The 16,484-nt window shown below is 45.4% G+C and overlaps 1 protein-coding gene across 1 annotated transcript; it reads right to left on the bottom strand.

Moving 5' to 3' along the window:
* Positions 1-1,037: 1,037 nt before the first annotated feature.
* On the bottom strand, positions 1,038-16,367 carry Samd7 (sterile alpha motif domain containing 7). The gene is given in 8 exon segments (XM_050129239.1): positions 1,038-1,117; positions 1,120-1,231; positions 4,912-5,022; positions 9,081-9,199; positions 11,626-12,236; positions 13,746-13,824; positions 14,550-14,674; positions 16,267-16,367. Coding segments are annotated over 8 exon segments (1,338 nt in total).
* Between the last annotated feature and the right edge of the window lie 117 nt (positions 16,368-16,484).

The following is a 16,484-nucleotide window of genomic DNA, read 5'->3' as shown; positions in this document are numbered from 1 at the left end:
TCCAGCTGGCCTTGGTGAGCTCCCAATAGATCAGCCCCTCTGTCTCAGTGGGTGGGTGCACCCCTCGTGGGCCTGACATCCTTGCTCATGTTCTCCCTCCTTCCGCTCCTCATTGGGACCTTGGGAGCTCAGTCCAGTGCTCCAGTGTGGGTCTCTGTCTCTATCTCCATCAATCACTAGATGAAGGTTCTATGGTGATATGCAAGATATTCGTCAGTATTGCTATAAACACAGAGTATTTTCATTGCTCTTTCATCCTCTGTCTCCAGCCCCTTGGCCCTTGGATGCCCTCCCACTCCAGTAACCCCCTCTCCACTTGCACGTCACACATGAGACACGTCCACGGTCTGAGACTGAAGCCCTCAATGTCTCTATTGGCCTTCTCCTTTCTAGTGTCAAAGTCTAAAGCCACACTGATGTCAACATGTACACAGAAATGTCATAATATAGTTTTATATAAAAATAATTGTCTTTGGGGAAAAACAAAAGGCAGCAGAACCCAAGTAAATCAGCAAGGATTCTGTGGAAAGGATTTTGGACTCCACCGTCCAGATCAAAAGTGGATTCAGTAGTGTGCTCTTTGTGTCACTAGGTGAGATCTGTGTGTTTAGATTCTCCATGGGTGTGAAATGACTCCAAACACAACATTTGAGAAAAGCTTGTTTGCTGTAGCAGTTCTGTGGTCAGGAACGGACCTGCAGAGGCATGGCTGAGAGCCTGGACCAGGGTCTTTTGAGCGGGCTTCAGGCTGTGGGCCAAGACTTCACAGAGGTGTCAAAGACTGTAGCTTGCAAGATGTTTGTAAATTCTCATCCCTGTTAGCATTTTCTTCTAAGGACAATTCTCCAGAACCTTGGTGCTTGGTGGCTTCATCTTGGCAGGAAAGAAGCCTGTTGGGTGAAATCCTCCCAAGACAATGCTAGGAGCATGGGCTTCCTCTCCATGTCCCCCACGTGGCCACAGGAAGCTTTCACACATTGCTGGTAACACCTGCAACTCTAGAAAACTGGGAGTGACTTATTTGTCTCTGATTATTTTTAATTTCTCAAACTGTCTTGCTCAGTTCTTTTAGGAATCATTATATCCGGGGAAGAAGGAATGCTCAACCCTTCACTCAGGAGTCAATATCCACAAGAGGGGATGCGTCTGCTGGATGATCAAATTCTTGCCTTGCATGGGTGGGGAGTGAAGGAATTTTCTTCCAGAACGTACTTCCCACATGCTGAGATACCTTTAAAGACAAAATAATTATAGAAATTAAGTCTGGATTCTTTTGATAACTAACCCTGCACTAATCATGGGGGGCGGGGGAGGAAGGCTGAGGTAATTTCAGACACAGAGCATCTATATAGATGGAGGAGGTCACGCTTCTGGTATGTGGTAGGTCTTGTTTGGTTTAGAGTCATGGGATATTAGAGCTGTAAACTGGGTGTCTACTGGCTCCAAATTTCCATTTTTTTTTCTGGTTCCTCTGCTTCTTCCCTTGCATGCCCAGCTCAGACTCATCCTCTAGGATTCCATCCTGGCAGCAGGGTGGTTCTTTATTCTTGTTCATGTCCAAGATCATGGGGATTGTTCTCAATTTCCCTCTTGGGTACCTAGACCTTATTATCTTAGTCAATGGCAAACTTTTGCTTGTTTGTCCTCTGAATCCCCAGAGCCTTCCAACTCTGCTACTTTGGTTCCCAGTGACAAGAACTTCATACTGTCTCCTTTGATTGACGACTGCTACTGATGGGGTCTTCCCCAGTTGGCAGATGGTACCTGGGATCTAACACTCTGCTGGCATTCAGGGAGGAAAAGCTATCACTTGGGGACCCAGAGAGGAACAACAGCAAATCAAAGTCCAGCAGAACTGACCTGTAAACTTTCTGTAAGTATGTCAAGAGAGATACTGTTCTTGCTAAACAAAAAGAAATCACTGAAAAATAGTTCCACACTGTTATCAGTGTCAGTTCTTAGTTCCGATGACAAGTCCTGTTATGGCAGATGTTGTGCTGACACTGGGAGAGCAGGGTAAACTTTCTGTCTTATTTTTACGACTTCACTACTTCTAAAAGAAACAAGCAAACAAAAAAAGCCCACAACAGAATCCTGGCAACGACCTTAGGTGTGGAGATGTTCACAGCAGAAGTCCTTTCTTTCTCTTTTATTCTGAGGTTGGACTTAAACTGCCTTTTTTCCTTGGTGTCCTAAATCCTGTAATAACATCTTGGTGCTACTGTGCTCTGCTGAATAGCTTCCAGCCCGGAGAGATGGCTCGGGGGCTTAGAGCACTCGTTGCTCTCCTAGAGGACCCGAGTTCAATCCTCAGACCTAGAAGGCACCTCACAAGTGTCTTGTAACTCCAGTTCCAGGAGATCTGGTGCTCTGTTCTGGTTCCCATGGGTACTAGGCACATACAGGATGCCACGTGTAGAAATAGAACCTATTCACAGAGAATTAAAAATAAAGAACTCCCATATTCTAAAAATTTTAGGCAAACAAAAATGATAGTGGCAGAATATTCTTTCTTTTAAAAGTTGGGGTGTGTATGTGTTTATGTGTACATGTTCATGTATATGAGGGGGTGCATGTGGAGGCCAGCGGTCCATGCTGTCTTCCTCTGTTGCTTCCTGCCTTATATTCCAGTGAAAGCCTCTCACTGAAGCTGTGGTGGGTTTGGTAAGTCCAGGTGGCCAATGTGCTTCTGGGAGCCTCTGCCTTCTGCCATGCGAGGATCGCAGGTACATGCCATGGTGCCCAGTGATTTTGTTTTCTGCCACCCTAGGGTTACAGGTATATGTCACCTTGCCCAGTGTTTTGTTTTTTCCACAAGTGCTGAGGACCTAGACTCAGTTCTTCAAGTTCATGTAGCGACATTTTACCAACCAAGCCATCTCTCCGGCCCTGAAAGGACATTCTGAAGTTCTAGTTCCTGATGTAAATATTTCTGGCAAACACAGGCAGGCCTGCATAAATTTAGCTGCACACCAATTGCTGGCTTTTTGTTTCATTTGAGACAGTCCACTCTTTAAAAAAGAAATTGATCTATTAGAAAAGCTTGTATGCTCTGAGCTCACAAAAGAGTAAAGATTCCTTCTCTCCTAAAACATGCATTCTAAAGGGGACAGAGGGAAATAACAATTAAAACTGCATATGACCGATAGATCTGTTTATGATCGGGGTATAAGTGTATGAGAAAAAACGAGCAGAGAGAGACATCAGCAGTCTGGGAGGGTGGGGTGCGGCTTTAAATAAGGTGGGTACAGCAAGCCTCGGTGAGGAGGTGCAATTGAACAAAAATGAAGGTAAGAACTAAGCTTGCTAGCTCTAGACTGTAGAACAGCACCAGGAAGGCTGAGACAGGAGATTTTCTGTGACTTTGATTCTGTCCTGGGATATAGAGTGAGACCCTGTCTCAGAACAAAGCAGAATAAAAAAAATCAACCTCAACAAAATAAACCTCAACAAAATAAATAAGAAAGCAAAATCAAACAAGCAAAAACTTCCAAAAGATGAGGGGACCAAGAGTGAGGATACTAGGCAGGGACTTTCCAGAGCTGACGAGTGCCCTAGCAGAGAATATGTCTGAAGGGGTTCAAGGAGCCCCAGCAGCAAGAGAGCAGGTGTCTGGAGGTGCTACTGGCAGCGGGGGAAGGAAGAGCTGCGCTGCTGAACCGAGTGTGAAGGCTAGACTTTCCCCTGGACTCAGAAGAAACTGGGGAGCTACCACAGGGTTTGCAGCAGAGGAATGGTGTGGTTTGCCTTAGGTATAAAGAGTCACCTTTCACGGCATGTGAGTAACTCTGGTTTGGGAAGAACAGAAAGAAGCAGGGAGAAGAAGCAGAGGAATTTGGTTGTGAAGTCATCACCGACAGCTGATGGTGCTGGAGTTGGCCCACCCAGCTCTCGAGAGCCAATTATTACCTTTTTATTCTTTTTAACAAGCTAGTTGTTAAAAACATGTCATCGTTAAAACTTAAATAAGCCTAAAGTTAAGTAAATTATATGACAAATGGAATTAATAAATATTTAGATCTCATTGCTCCTTGGAATACTCCTCCTGTGCTCTGTAAAGATTTGCCACTCCAATTGCTGTAATAAAACGCTGATTGGGCAGCAACCAGGCAGGAAGTATAGGCGGGACTGCCAAACTACAGACGATGGGAAGGAGAAGGGCGGAGTCAGGAGTCACCAGGCAGACACAGAGGGAGCAGGATGTACTGTGCTAATAAAGCAGCAACAAGTGACAGAGTGTAAATAAGGCATGTGGACTAACTTAATATGTAAGAGCTAGTTGGTAATAAGCCTGAGTTTATTGGTCCAGCTTTTATAATTTATTAATTTAATTTATAATTTATTAACTTAAGTCTCCAAGTCAATTATTTGGGAAGCAACTGCTGGGTATTTGGAAACAAGCGGGCAGGAGAAAAATATCCATTTGCACATTGCTACTTGATTTAAAGTTATCTATCTATAATTACTGTTTATTGCTATCTATGTTCTTAGGGATATTTACTCCTGAGATACACCATGCCTGTTACATACGGTGTACTCAGAAAGGAGGTGTTGCAATGTGTCTCTTCCCAGTTCTGTATCCACCGACACTGATGAATTTGTCAGTCTGTAGGGGTCATTGATACTATGGAAGCTACAGGTCAGGCCTGTTTCTCTTCATAAAGAGACAGACCCGCCAACCGCTTACCAGCACACCGCCGCATACCGCCTCCCCGCCACATCTAGAAGTGTGTGCTACCCTTCCACATTCAGCTGGCCTCACTTCCACCACATCTTCAGTTACAGAGGGGGACAGGCCACAGAGGAGATTAAATAAGTATTCTACATATTAATATGACAACACCATGATGTGACCCGTGTCTCTTGGGCTTTTATCATTGCTGTGTACTAACGTGTGTGCAGTCGCCATACCTGAGACTGAATTTTTAGTGCCGGTCCTAGTTTCAGCCCCATGGTGCCTCGAAGATGCTGCTCGGTGAGGAGGGGCAGTGTTTCTCCATCAATTGCGTGATCCTTAAATACCTGAAGAAACCCAAAAATCATTAGCCTGGTTGCCGAGTCTTGAAGTAAAGTCAGTGTCTCCTACACAGAGGGTTTGGTGTTGGAGTATGTGCATACAGAAGGCTGCTTGGAGGTGGCACAGAGCTGTATAAAACTCTCTTTGTTGCTGGTTTGTCTGGGCTCCGGTGCCATGATGTCTTTAATAATATCTGGAATGCTCAGTAGTTCCGTTTGTGGGATCCACTTCAGCCTGGGGTAACTATCTGAGGGCAGTATCTGTGTCTCACTTACTGTGCAGCCCTGATGCAGCATGGTGAATGTAGTCCCGGGGAAATCAGCAAATGGGAACACGGGTGGCGTAAAGGGATGGGGAAAGAGCCATCACAGACAACATGGCCCCTCATGTAGCCAGATGCAGTGCCAAGTGTATGGTGGACAAAGGCAAGGAGAGCCTTTGTCCTGGGGAAGAGCTGTCCACCAGGGCTTCCTAGCAGATCCTGCTCTGACTCTAGCATGATGCCCTCCTCCCGGAACCTAGGAGCCTGCTGAAGGAAGGTAGATATCCAGGCAGGGAAGGAAGTGGATGTGAAGAAGTGTGCCCGACCATAGTCCTAATGTCCAGTTTCATCCTGCCTCAGAAACCTCCCAGGCTCACTCCTGAGCTTCAAATCTTCTCCCCTCTCCTCAGACTTCAGAGCTTACCTTCTAATTTAGAAAGAAGAGGAAAAGAAAATGGTAGGTAGAATTTTCTGTAAACCTGAGCAATAGATCTAACATCTTCCCCTCCCTAGTTAATCTAAGAGTTTGCTGCAACTCCTTCTCTTGCCCCACCCCACCCCGTGGTAGGGGCTCCCAGTGGGATCCCTTCTGTAGGGGCTCACAGCAAGATCCCTTCTGTAGGGGCTCAGAGAGGGATCCCTTCTGTAGGGGCTCACAGCGATATCTCTTCTGTAGGGGCTCACAGCTGTAGGGCTCACAGCTGTAGGGGCTCACAGCTGTAGGGGCCCACAGCGGGACCCCTTCAGTATTCTCCCTCTTCTCCTCTTTGCTGTTGCATTAGTACATAAGTGGGCTGCCATAGCACTACAGGCTGATGGGAATGACAATACACGCTCCGCCTCCACTCCTGCCCTCCTCTCCTTCCCAACAGCCCCACTGATCAGATGCAGCCTGATACTCTTGCGTTCATGTCACTTCCTGGCCATTCTTGTCTCAAGAGATTCTGCTCCTCATCTTTCCCTTAATCCTGTCTCCATGGTTCTCTAGGAGCCTGTGCTGTACCAAACACATGGTCCTCTCCCAGTTGCTTATATTGGTTACATTTCTGGCCACATTCTGCAATGTTGACCAGTCCTTTGTGGTTAGGGACTAAAAATTTCTGAATAGCTACCGTTTTTTTTTTTTTTTTCCCTGTTGTTTTGAGACAGGGTCTCATAAAACCCAGTCTGGCCACAAAACTGGCTATGCAATCAAGGATGACCTTGGCATTTTGATCTTCTTTCTTCTACTTTCCCAGCGCTGGGGTTACAGGTTTGCACCACCATGCTAGAGTTTATGGGGTACTGGGGATTGAACACAGAGCTTGGGCATGGTAGACATGGGGTATCCTTCTTATTAGTGCAGATTGGGCCAAATCTACAATATAAATGTGCATTATTTTAAAATCAATTTCAGATATTTTTAGAGATAAGTATTTTATATGCCAGAACTAGATATTTACTTAGAATAAACTGTTACAGTGTTTCCTGGCCATCCCTAACAGTTAAGTCACAAATCATTTTATCTCTTTATTTATTATTTTTGGTTTTTGATTAAAATTTCTTTCTTAGAGAATATAACAAACAACAACAAACTACAATAAACCTCCAGATGAAAAGTCCAATAAACCTCTCTGCAGATGCAATACTCCAAATCAGACCAAATCAACCAAAATTAGAATAAGCCCAGGTTTAATGGACACCATCATTCCCAAGTGGCCTTCCAGCACCTTAGAGAGGAGACAGGGAAGGAAGACCAGGTGTTTGTTCTGGGGAGGAGGAGCAGTTTAAATACCCTGTGGGAGTGGCCTTGAGCATCACGGGGAGGGGTCACCATTTGGCGGGCTTTTTCAGAGGTGGAGTCTGGACTGAGACAACTCTCAGGGGGTGGAGCTTGTGATGGAACTTCCACCCAAACGGTCCCGACTGTTTGGATAATGGATGCCAGGGACTGAGGTGACGCTTCCACCCCAACAGTCAGCAGTAGCACAGCACTGACAAAGTATGTGTGTGTGACTAAAGACTGAGCTCCGTATGTGGCTTTATTTCCCTCGAGGTTTGGATGCTTGTTCCAGATGAGGGGGAGGTCCCACTGTGTAGCTGAGGCTGGCTTTGAACTCACAGTCCTTCTGCCTCCGCTTCACAGTGAAGAGATTCCAGGTGTACGCCACCACACCTGACCCCAGGCATCTTCTAAAGACTCCATTTGTGCAAGGCTGGCAAGGTGGTTGAGCATCCAGAAAAGGGTGGCGGGCGGAGAGCTGACCAGTCCCCAGTCCTGGGGAGTTAAACAAAAGCTTTCAAAGGATGGGGCTGTGAATCAAAGCCAAGGAGGCATCTTTGGCAAAGGTTCCTGTGATGACTGTGTGGGAAACAGTCCTTTGGGGCTGTGTACCCAGAATGCATTGGCATCTCCCCATTTCTCAGAGAGTAGCAGTGGGTGCTTAGCAGTGCAGCTGGCCTTGTAGTTGATGTCACATGCAGTAGCCCAAAGGGAGAAGACTTCAAAATGTGGTCATCCTAAATACATTTGAGAAACTTCTAGAAACGAGTAGTAGACTTTCTTGGGCTACTGATATTCAAGTTGGACACAATGTTGATGTTTGGATGACTTCTTTCTGCCCACAAGAGCACAACTTACATCAAGCATAGCCTACAGGTAATGTTGTAGGAACAAGACTGTTTCTTTGTTGCTCGTTTGTTGAGGCAAGTCCCCACTGTACAGCTCAGGATTGCCTCAAATTCTCAGTCTTCTTGCCTCAGCTTTTTGAGGGCTGAGATTCCAGTTGTGTGCCATTATTCCTGGTTTCTTGTTTGTGTGTTTGTGCTCATATGTGTGCACACACATAAAGGTCTGAAGATAATTGAATGTAATTCCTCAGATACCATCCACTTTGTTATTTGAGTCAGGGTTTCCCATTCGCTGCTAACTTGCCAAGCAGATTAGTCTGGTTGGCTAGCAAGCCCCAAGGATCCATTGTTTTTACCCTAAGCCCCAGTGCTGAGGTTACAAGCAGGCACCAGAATGCCTGACTTTGGCATGTGTGTATGGACATATTCATGTGTGTGAACGTGATGTGCACACCATACAATGCATGTGTAGAGGTCAGAGACAACCTCGGGTGTTGGTCCTCTGCTCCCACCATACTTGAGATAGTCTTCTTGTTTGATGATGTAGGCCAAAATCACATGATTTTGGGCATTCTCATGTCTCTACCTCCTATCTCTTTTTAGGCACACTGGATTATAGATGTGCATGACTGCATCTGGTTGTAAGTGTTCTGGAGCTAAGACTTCAGGTCCTTACACTGTTACAGTAAGCCTTTTATATGCTGAGCGCCCCCCCTTTTGTGTGTGTTTGTGTGTGTATGTGTGTATGTATGTATGTATGTATGTATGTGTTATATTGTGTGTATGTGCGTGTGTTCTGGGGCCTGAAATACATGTCTGTTCGCTTGCATGACAGTCTACTGACTGAGTTGTCTCCTCAGACCCTTTTGTCTTTTTTTAGGACTAAGTACATATTTCTGTTATTTAGGCACTGTAGTAAATATTTCTCATTCTTTCTGGATATTTAGCCTCTGAGTCACCTTCTCGTGAGAGGAAACTAAGGATAGAAAATTAAGCTAAATAGTTTCTTCCCAGAGCTTCTCCAGTACCTGTGTCTACTAGTCATAGACATCTCTCCAATGAGAAACAGTGTCAGAAAACGGGGGTTTTAGTAGGAATTTTCCCCTTCCAGGGGAAAAAGGAAGTTTGACAAAACTCATTGTACATTAAACAGTTTCAAGTTTTCATAGTTTCGCAGAAATACGAAGTTACCTGGGCATAGTTGGAGCACCCCGGCAGGCTTCTGATGAAGCCATGGACGTCATCTACGGTCCACTTCTGGATATCAGCAGAGGAACAGGCTTCGCTGAGTGCACCCAGTGCCTGTGCTCCTGTAACGTGAGAAAAAGTCGTATGTGCTGTGAAGCTTCAGTTCAGGAGGAGACACTTAGAACACAGGATTGCGGTTCGCTGTTCTGTAGCGATAAGAGGATAAGAGCGGCGGGGCTGCATCCCTGGCACCCGGCCGCCCACATGGCTAGCTTATGCCGAAATAATTACACAGAAACTCTATTCTTTTAAACACTGCCTGGTCCATAAGTTCCAGTTTCTTATTGGCTAGCTCTTACATATTGTTCTAACCCATTTCTAATATTCTGTGTAGCCCACGAGGTGGCTTACCAGGGAGGATCTTAACCTGCGTCTGTCTGGAGTGGGAGAACCATGGCGACTCCTCCACTAAGCTTCTTTCTCTCAGCATTCTCTTCTGTTTACTCCACCCACCTATGTTCTAACCAATAAAATGGGCCAAGGCAGTTTCTTTATTAATAAGAAATCACTCCCACATCACTGTTCGAACTCACTAACGTCTGTCACCACAGGTGTTCCGTTTATATGGGACGATTTTGAACTTCCTAATGATGTTCAGACACATCGACAGGAGGTTTATTGCCCTCTCTTAAGGTCTCTTCAGTGATGTCACTCTAGGTGAACAGACAAGGGACTGATTTGCTCTGTGGTCTCTGAGGTGCTGACAGAAAGGCCCCGTGAGCTTCCATATTAATGCTGCAGTACTATGTCATGTGGTCTCCTGTGCCCATCAGGGTCTGAACCCAAATGGAGAACTTCACGGTGAAGTGGTCGGTGTGGTGGCTGTATCAGTGCCCTAGTTCATGTTAACTGTCAAGTTGATACAACCTAAGATCAGCTAAGGGAGTCTCAATGGAAGCATTGCCTAGATCAGATTGTGTGTGTGTGTGTGTGTGTGTGTGTGTGTGTGTGTGTGTGTGTGTGATGTTCCCTGGGGGAATTGTCTTGATTGTTCCTTGATGTAGGAGGGTCCAGCCCACTTTGGGCATTACTACCGCCAAGGCAGGTGGTCTTGAACCGGACAAGAAAAGCTGTCTCATACTGTGAACTTCTCTGCTAGACTGCACACAGTATTCGTCATGGTGCCTGCCACATTTCTGCTCTGGGAAGTGAATTCCTTCCTTGGAGGCAACGCTGCATGGAATAGCAAGCAGGCCACCTTCAAGTTCCTCTCTTGAGTTCTTACTTTGACTTTGCTAAGTGGTGGCCTGTGACCAAAAACTGTAACCTGAATAGATTCCTCCCTAAAGTCACTTTTGGTCACACTGTTTTATCATGGCAACAGACAGGAAGACAGAACCATCATAGACATGCCCACCTCTGTGTTTTCATTTTCTTTCCAAACAAGTTTAGAGAGCTATCCAATGTGAGATTTTTCTCTGTACTGCAATAATATTTTCAAAACTGATAGTTCATGCTTTTGTCAGATACAGTAGAGATAGAATTTATACTTTAAAACAAAAGCCCTTGGGGCTGGAGAGATGGCTCAGTGGTCAGGAGCACTAGAGGACCAGGGTTCAAATCCCAGCACCAACATAGCAGCTCAGTGCTGCTGCAACTCCAGTTCCAGGGGATCTGACACCTTCAGAGACAAACATGCAGGCAGACTATTAATGAAAAATATGAAGAAAAATAAATAAATATTAAAAAATACATAAATTAAAAAATAAATAAAAAGCAAAGCAACCCCCCCCAAATCCACAACAAACTAGACCTCTAGTTCATGTTAAAGAAATTCACAATTAAATTTTGTTTTGTTTTGTTTTTCGACACATGGTTTCTTCGTAACTTTGGAGCCTGTTCTGGAACTAGCTCTTGTAGACCAGGCTAGCCTTGAACTCACAGAGATCCACCTGCTTCTGCCTCCCGAGCTGGGATTAAAGCTACCACCAGCTGGCTAAATTAAAATTTTAATTAAAAATCTCCGTAGTTTCTTATATTTATTTTCTTAATCTGTGTAAAGTGGTTATTATACAGCAATATCAAGACTAGTGTTTCTAATATGACTTATGAGAAGTGACAGAATAAAAGGACTACAAGACGTCATTTAAAACAGGGTTAAGAAAATAGAGGTGGGAGGGCCTGGAGAGATGGCTCAGCAGTTAAGAGCACTGGCTGCTCTTCCAGCAGGCCTGGGTTTGGACCCCAGGCAGCTCATAACCTCCTGTAGCTCTAGTTCCAGAGGATCCAATGCTCTTTTCTCAGTCTCTGCAAACACCGCACACGCATGGTGCCCTATACACACGCGGGCAAAAGACCCATGTGCATGAAATAAAAATAAATACCTCTTTTATTTTTAAAAAAAATGAAGGTGAGAGAGATAGACAAAGGGTTTGAAAATGAAAATGAAGGCCAAAATATGATGCACGGCTGTCACAGTTTCCTCCGCAATGGGAAGACGCGGTCACCTGGAGCTGCTGAGGACCTGCCCTGGATTCCAGACACCTACCTGGCAAAGGCAACATGGAAACCGGCAGACCAAGCCCATTCTTTTCATCACTGTCTCCACAGACCTGCTCCGAGGGCTTCTCCTTCCCACTATCCCAAGCCTTGGCTTCTGGGGAACAGGGCTTTGTCTGACTTGGCTGCGGCTCTATGCAGGTGTTGGCGAGGCCCCAGGTTGTCTTCTCATCAGTTTCCCTTGACTTCCGGATATTGTCTACTTCAATTTCCGGGTCTTTGCTATCCTCTTCCTCCTCGCAGGGAACCACAGGCATCTGGCCTGAGTCTTTTTCTTCTGCTTGGTTTTTGAAACTCCCAGTGTCGCTCTCTAGAGGTTTCTGATAAACTGAGCCTCTCCTGAGTCTGTATTTCTGACCCCAGCATTCTGTAAAGTGTGGTCTATTCTCCAGTAGAATAGGGTTTCTCCGAAGGTGTCTGGAGGTGCTTCTGTGTAAATGCGGATCACTGGCAGGCAGTGTGCCCCTGCCTTGGAAGCCTGCAGGGCCACCCAGGCAACTCTAGCCATAAAAGAGGGGTACCCCTAGGCCAGCCAGTCCCTTGGTATTAACTCTTTCCATCCTCCTTTGCTGGTGAAGAGAATACATTTCCATTTCTGCCCTAAAAACAGAACGATATGGTTCACATGTCTCCAGACGATCGTTAGAAATCGAATTTTTAAAAGTAATTTGTTAATTATTCATGTATTACTTATCTGGAGCGTGGAGAGGTGGGTACATGCATGCCATCTTGTATGTGTGGAGGTCAGAGGATAACGCTGATGGGGTTAGACCTCTCCTTCCATTATGTGTATGTTAGGATCAAACTCAGATCTGCAGGCATGGCAGCATGCGCCTTGCTTTGCTGAGCCATCCTGGGGCCCTAGACATGTAATTTTAGGAGGCCCTTGCCTTCCCTAAGCTAGTCCCTAAGCTTATAGTGTTTGAAGCCTCCTTGATGGAGGCAGGAGGCCTGAAATTGGAGTGTTCGGGCGACTGTCATAGTGCAAGCTTGATGCTCTGCTGTGGGCCTTACCTGTCGGTCACAGAGCCTTAGCGGGTGAGGGGATGATGGAGCACCAGTAGTTTCTTGTCAGACACTAAACTTCATAGGGTGTCTAGTTCCTCAGCATACTGATAGTTAGTGGAACTCAAGCAGTTAGTGCTTGTCTTGGGTCTAGATCACTGCCCACGGATGGGCAGGCAAGGACCACCGGAACCTTCCCCTCTCCCTGAGGCCGGACTCTGTTAATTATGGGTGTACTTTATTTGCTGCTGGCCACGACAGATGAAGACCTTGTTAGGTTGACATGAGATGTCCTGGGTTTTGATGACTTCATCTGAAGGGGAGTTCACTCCTGTCTCCAGGCAGTACGGAAAACATTTAAGACAGAAATGCCCGTGGGGGTTCAGAGGAGTTGCAGCCAGGATTTTGTATTGTGGGTCAATGGAAAGCTACTGAATATGCAGATTCATCCACTCTTAGCTCTGCTGTGCAGAATGGGCACGGGTAGATATGTGCGTGTGTTCTGTGTGGTGTGTGCCTGAGCATGTGTGCACATGGATGTGGAGACTGTAGGAGGACCTCGGGTGTCCCCCTGTCCTGTGTCCTCCCATCTGACCATCCTGTTTGAGGGAGGTCTTTTACTCAGATGGCAGATCAGCAGGCTTTGGCTAGGCTGACGGGACAGCAAGCCCCAGAAATCCTCTGTCACTGATCCCTACCTCTAGCCCTGGGATTAAAAACACGTGTGGTCTCACCCAGCTTTGTACGCGGATGCCAAGGATCTGACCTCAAGTCCTCCTGTTTGCGCAGCAAGCATCCTCACTAAACTTTTTAATCCCCAGACCCCACCGTCTGCTTTTTAACCTTCTGTTTATTATTAAAAGCTCGAATAATTTATTCTATAATACACCCGAAGTGCTTTCTGTAAATGATCAGCACATGTGTGTATGGAGGGCATGTATTCCTCATCACTTCCTATGTACTTCTATTGTATTTATATGTATTGATAATTTGTTTATTTTAATTATTTAATTTTAATTCATGTATTTTAATTTACTTAAGACAGCTCAGATGAACAGTCATGGGACTGAATAGAAGACAAATCAAACAATGTTATTCAGTTACCTGGCAGTATGATGTCTCTCGAACATCTCGTTCCTTGTGGCCACTGCCTTTGTGGGTTCAGGTGGTAAAATGCCCCAGCCTTGAGGGAGGCAGGGAGGGAAGTAGGAAGGGAAGTATGGAGAGAACACCCCATCCCACAAACAAATTAGAAGTATGCACTTGAAAATAGTAAAATAATTCAAAACAGGATCTGCAGTTCCCCCTTAGCTGGAATGGAATGTGGAAAATGGTATAGAATCTTCTACTGTTTGGCTGGAACCTGATAGACACCACCAGGCCAATAGCAGATAACGCTTCAGCTTTTTCCTTGACCTGTCAGTCTCACGACTGGTGGCATTTTCCTGTCAAACTTCAAATGGGAGGATGGCTTACACCTCCTGATGTGTCTTTCTTGTCCTCTTTAATGATACTCATTTCTAAGGTTCAATGTGATGCTTTGATAGATGCTTACAGTGGAAGAATGCTTAGATCGAGATAGTAACATATTCATCATCTCATAGCTTTATTATTTTTATGGTGTAGACTTTTGAAATCCATCAGCAATTTTTAATTATGTAACATGTTATTATAAATTTTGACTATTATAATGTATCAAGCATCTCCAGAATGAAATCAGAATAAAAGCTAAATTCTCCCTAGGACTTATAAGACCATATGCACAAGCTCCATTTAGAAAGCAAGTGCACAAACTGCAGAGGCTTAGTTGCTGCCCAGGTCTCCAGATTGGAGCATCAACAGTTGCTTAAACAGCCCACAGTCGTTCACGGGGCTCCACAGACTGGACCACACACTCACAGCTCGTACCTGGGTAGAAGTGACCCGACAGCCGGTTTAGCACATTTGCATTGGGAACAAAGGAGGATCCAGATTGGGAAGGAACACAAAACTGGCTTGGTCCAGCTGGAGCCACACTGGAAGACAAGACATCTCTAGGAGGGAAGACAGACATGAGCAGACTATGGCTGGAATTATACAAAGTTTCTATTACTTAGTGTGGTAATCTAAGTTCATTGTTAAGTTAATAGAATTCAGAATCATCTAGAAAATTGAAGTACACTTCTTGACAGGCTCACTAGGACATTTCAAGAGGGTTATTGAGGGCAGGATCTCGTGGGAATCTGTTGAAATCAAAGGAGAAAGTGGGCAGAAGGCAAGTGTCCTCCCTTTGGGGGCCCAGCATGATGTGGATTATTCTGCTGTGGCAGGCCTTCCCTGCTGTGGTAGTCAGAATCCTCTAGAAGTGTAGCCAAAATCAGGTGTAGTGGTCACAGCCACACAAAAGTAACCAATTCACTTAGGTCCTGGGGTTTGTAAGAGCTGCTTGGGACTCTAAAGTGCGATGCCCCGAACTCTTGTGGTCACGGAGAAGCAGGGTGAGGAAGAGTAGGAGGAAGAAGCACAGCAAGAAGACAGCTCAGGGCTGTCTTGGGAAGAGACCCACTCCAGTCAATGCCGTGGCTGGAGGACTCACAACAGGCACTATGCTCTGAGCACACAGTCTGTTCATATTTAATGGTCCCTTGGTGGCATTGGAGGTCTAGGATGAATGTTTGGTCACCTCAGGGGACAACATGTTTATTGTTCACGTTCCATGAACAAGGACAGATAGATAGTGGGTTTTATTTTATCTTCAGAATGCCAAAATATTACAAAGAAGGGAATCTAGAATATTGCCAGAATGCATAACCAAATGCTGACAATTTCCATGCTATTGAAAGAGGGATTAGGTGACAAGCAATCCAGGTGTTATAGACTTAGGGTGGAGCCGCCTTAATCTGATAGGATTGGTTCTCTTAAGGAGAGGAGCAGGACTCTGGAGGGCACCCTGCATGTGCACACGGAGGGCAGTCATGTGAGGATTTGGTGAGGAGGCAGCATCCTTGGCCAGGAAGTAGGACTCACCAGAAACTGACTGGGCAGGAGTGTGATTTTGAACTTGTAATTTCCAGACTGGAGACCTAAGTGTCTTTTATTTTTTTCTTTACTTAAAAAAATTATGTGCATAGATGTTTTGTCTGATGTAAGTAGGTACCGTGTGTGTAGTGTCAGGAAGGCCAGAACAGGGCGCTGCATCCCCTAGGGCTGGAGTTGCAGGCCAGTGTGAGCTGCCAGATGAGTGCTGGGAACTGAACCCTGTCCTCTGGAAAGAGCAGCCAGTGCTTGTGACTGCTGAGCCTTGTCTCCAGCCCTGAACATCTGTTCTTTACACCATGTTGTCCTTGTGTTTTATGGTGGTAGTCTCAGAAGACTGTCGAGCAGATTTTACACTTGATATTGCCTGTCACAATCCAAGTAAATGTGTTTAATCGGTTAGTGGGTCCAACCCACTTCAAAGGGAAAGTAGAGTCTTACATTTTGAAGGGAAGACCAGCAGAGAGCTGTGAGTCGTCGCACAGTCCACTGAGCTAACCCCAATGTTGTTTTGTCTAATCTAGCATCTAATGTTAATGCTAGCATTGTTCCAAACTCTGACGAAAATTCATTTACTCTTCTGATTCTCTATTATATTGGAGAGAAATACCTGTCCACAATTGGAGGCCCAAATGGTGCAGGAATCAGTGGGATCCTCTGATGTCCTGATGCTGCCAATAAAGGGTTCACAGACATCATGGGGTTTGTCATCAGATCTCTCGTGACTCTGATGGAATTCTAAAACGAAACAGGTGCATTAACCAGTGCCTACTGAAAATTATTTTCTCTCTCTCTCTCTCTCTCTCTCTCTCTCTCTCTCTCTCTCTC

Source organism: Alexandromys fortis, unplaced genomic scaffold (assembly GCF_014885135.2).
Source record: "Alexandromys fortis isolate MF-2015 unplaced genomic scaffold, M_Fortis_MF-2015_v1.1 scaffold_300, whole genome shotgun sequence".
Lineage (NCBI taxonomy): Eukaryota > Metazoa > Chordata > Mammalia > Rodentia > Cricetidae > Alexandromys > Alexandromys fortis.
This window is presented reverse-complemented; position numbering and strand designations above follow the sequence as displayed.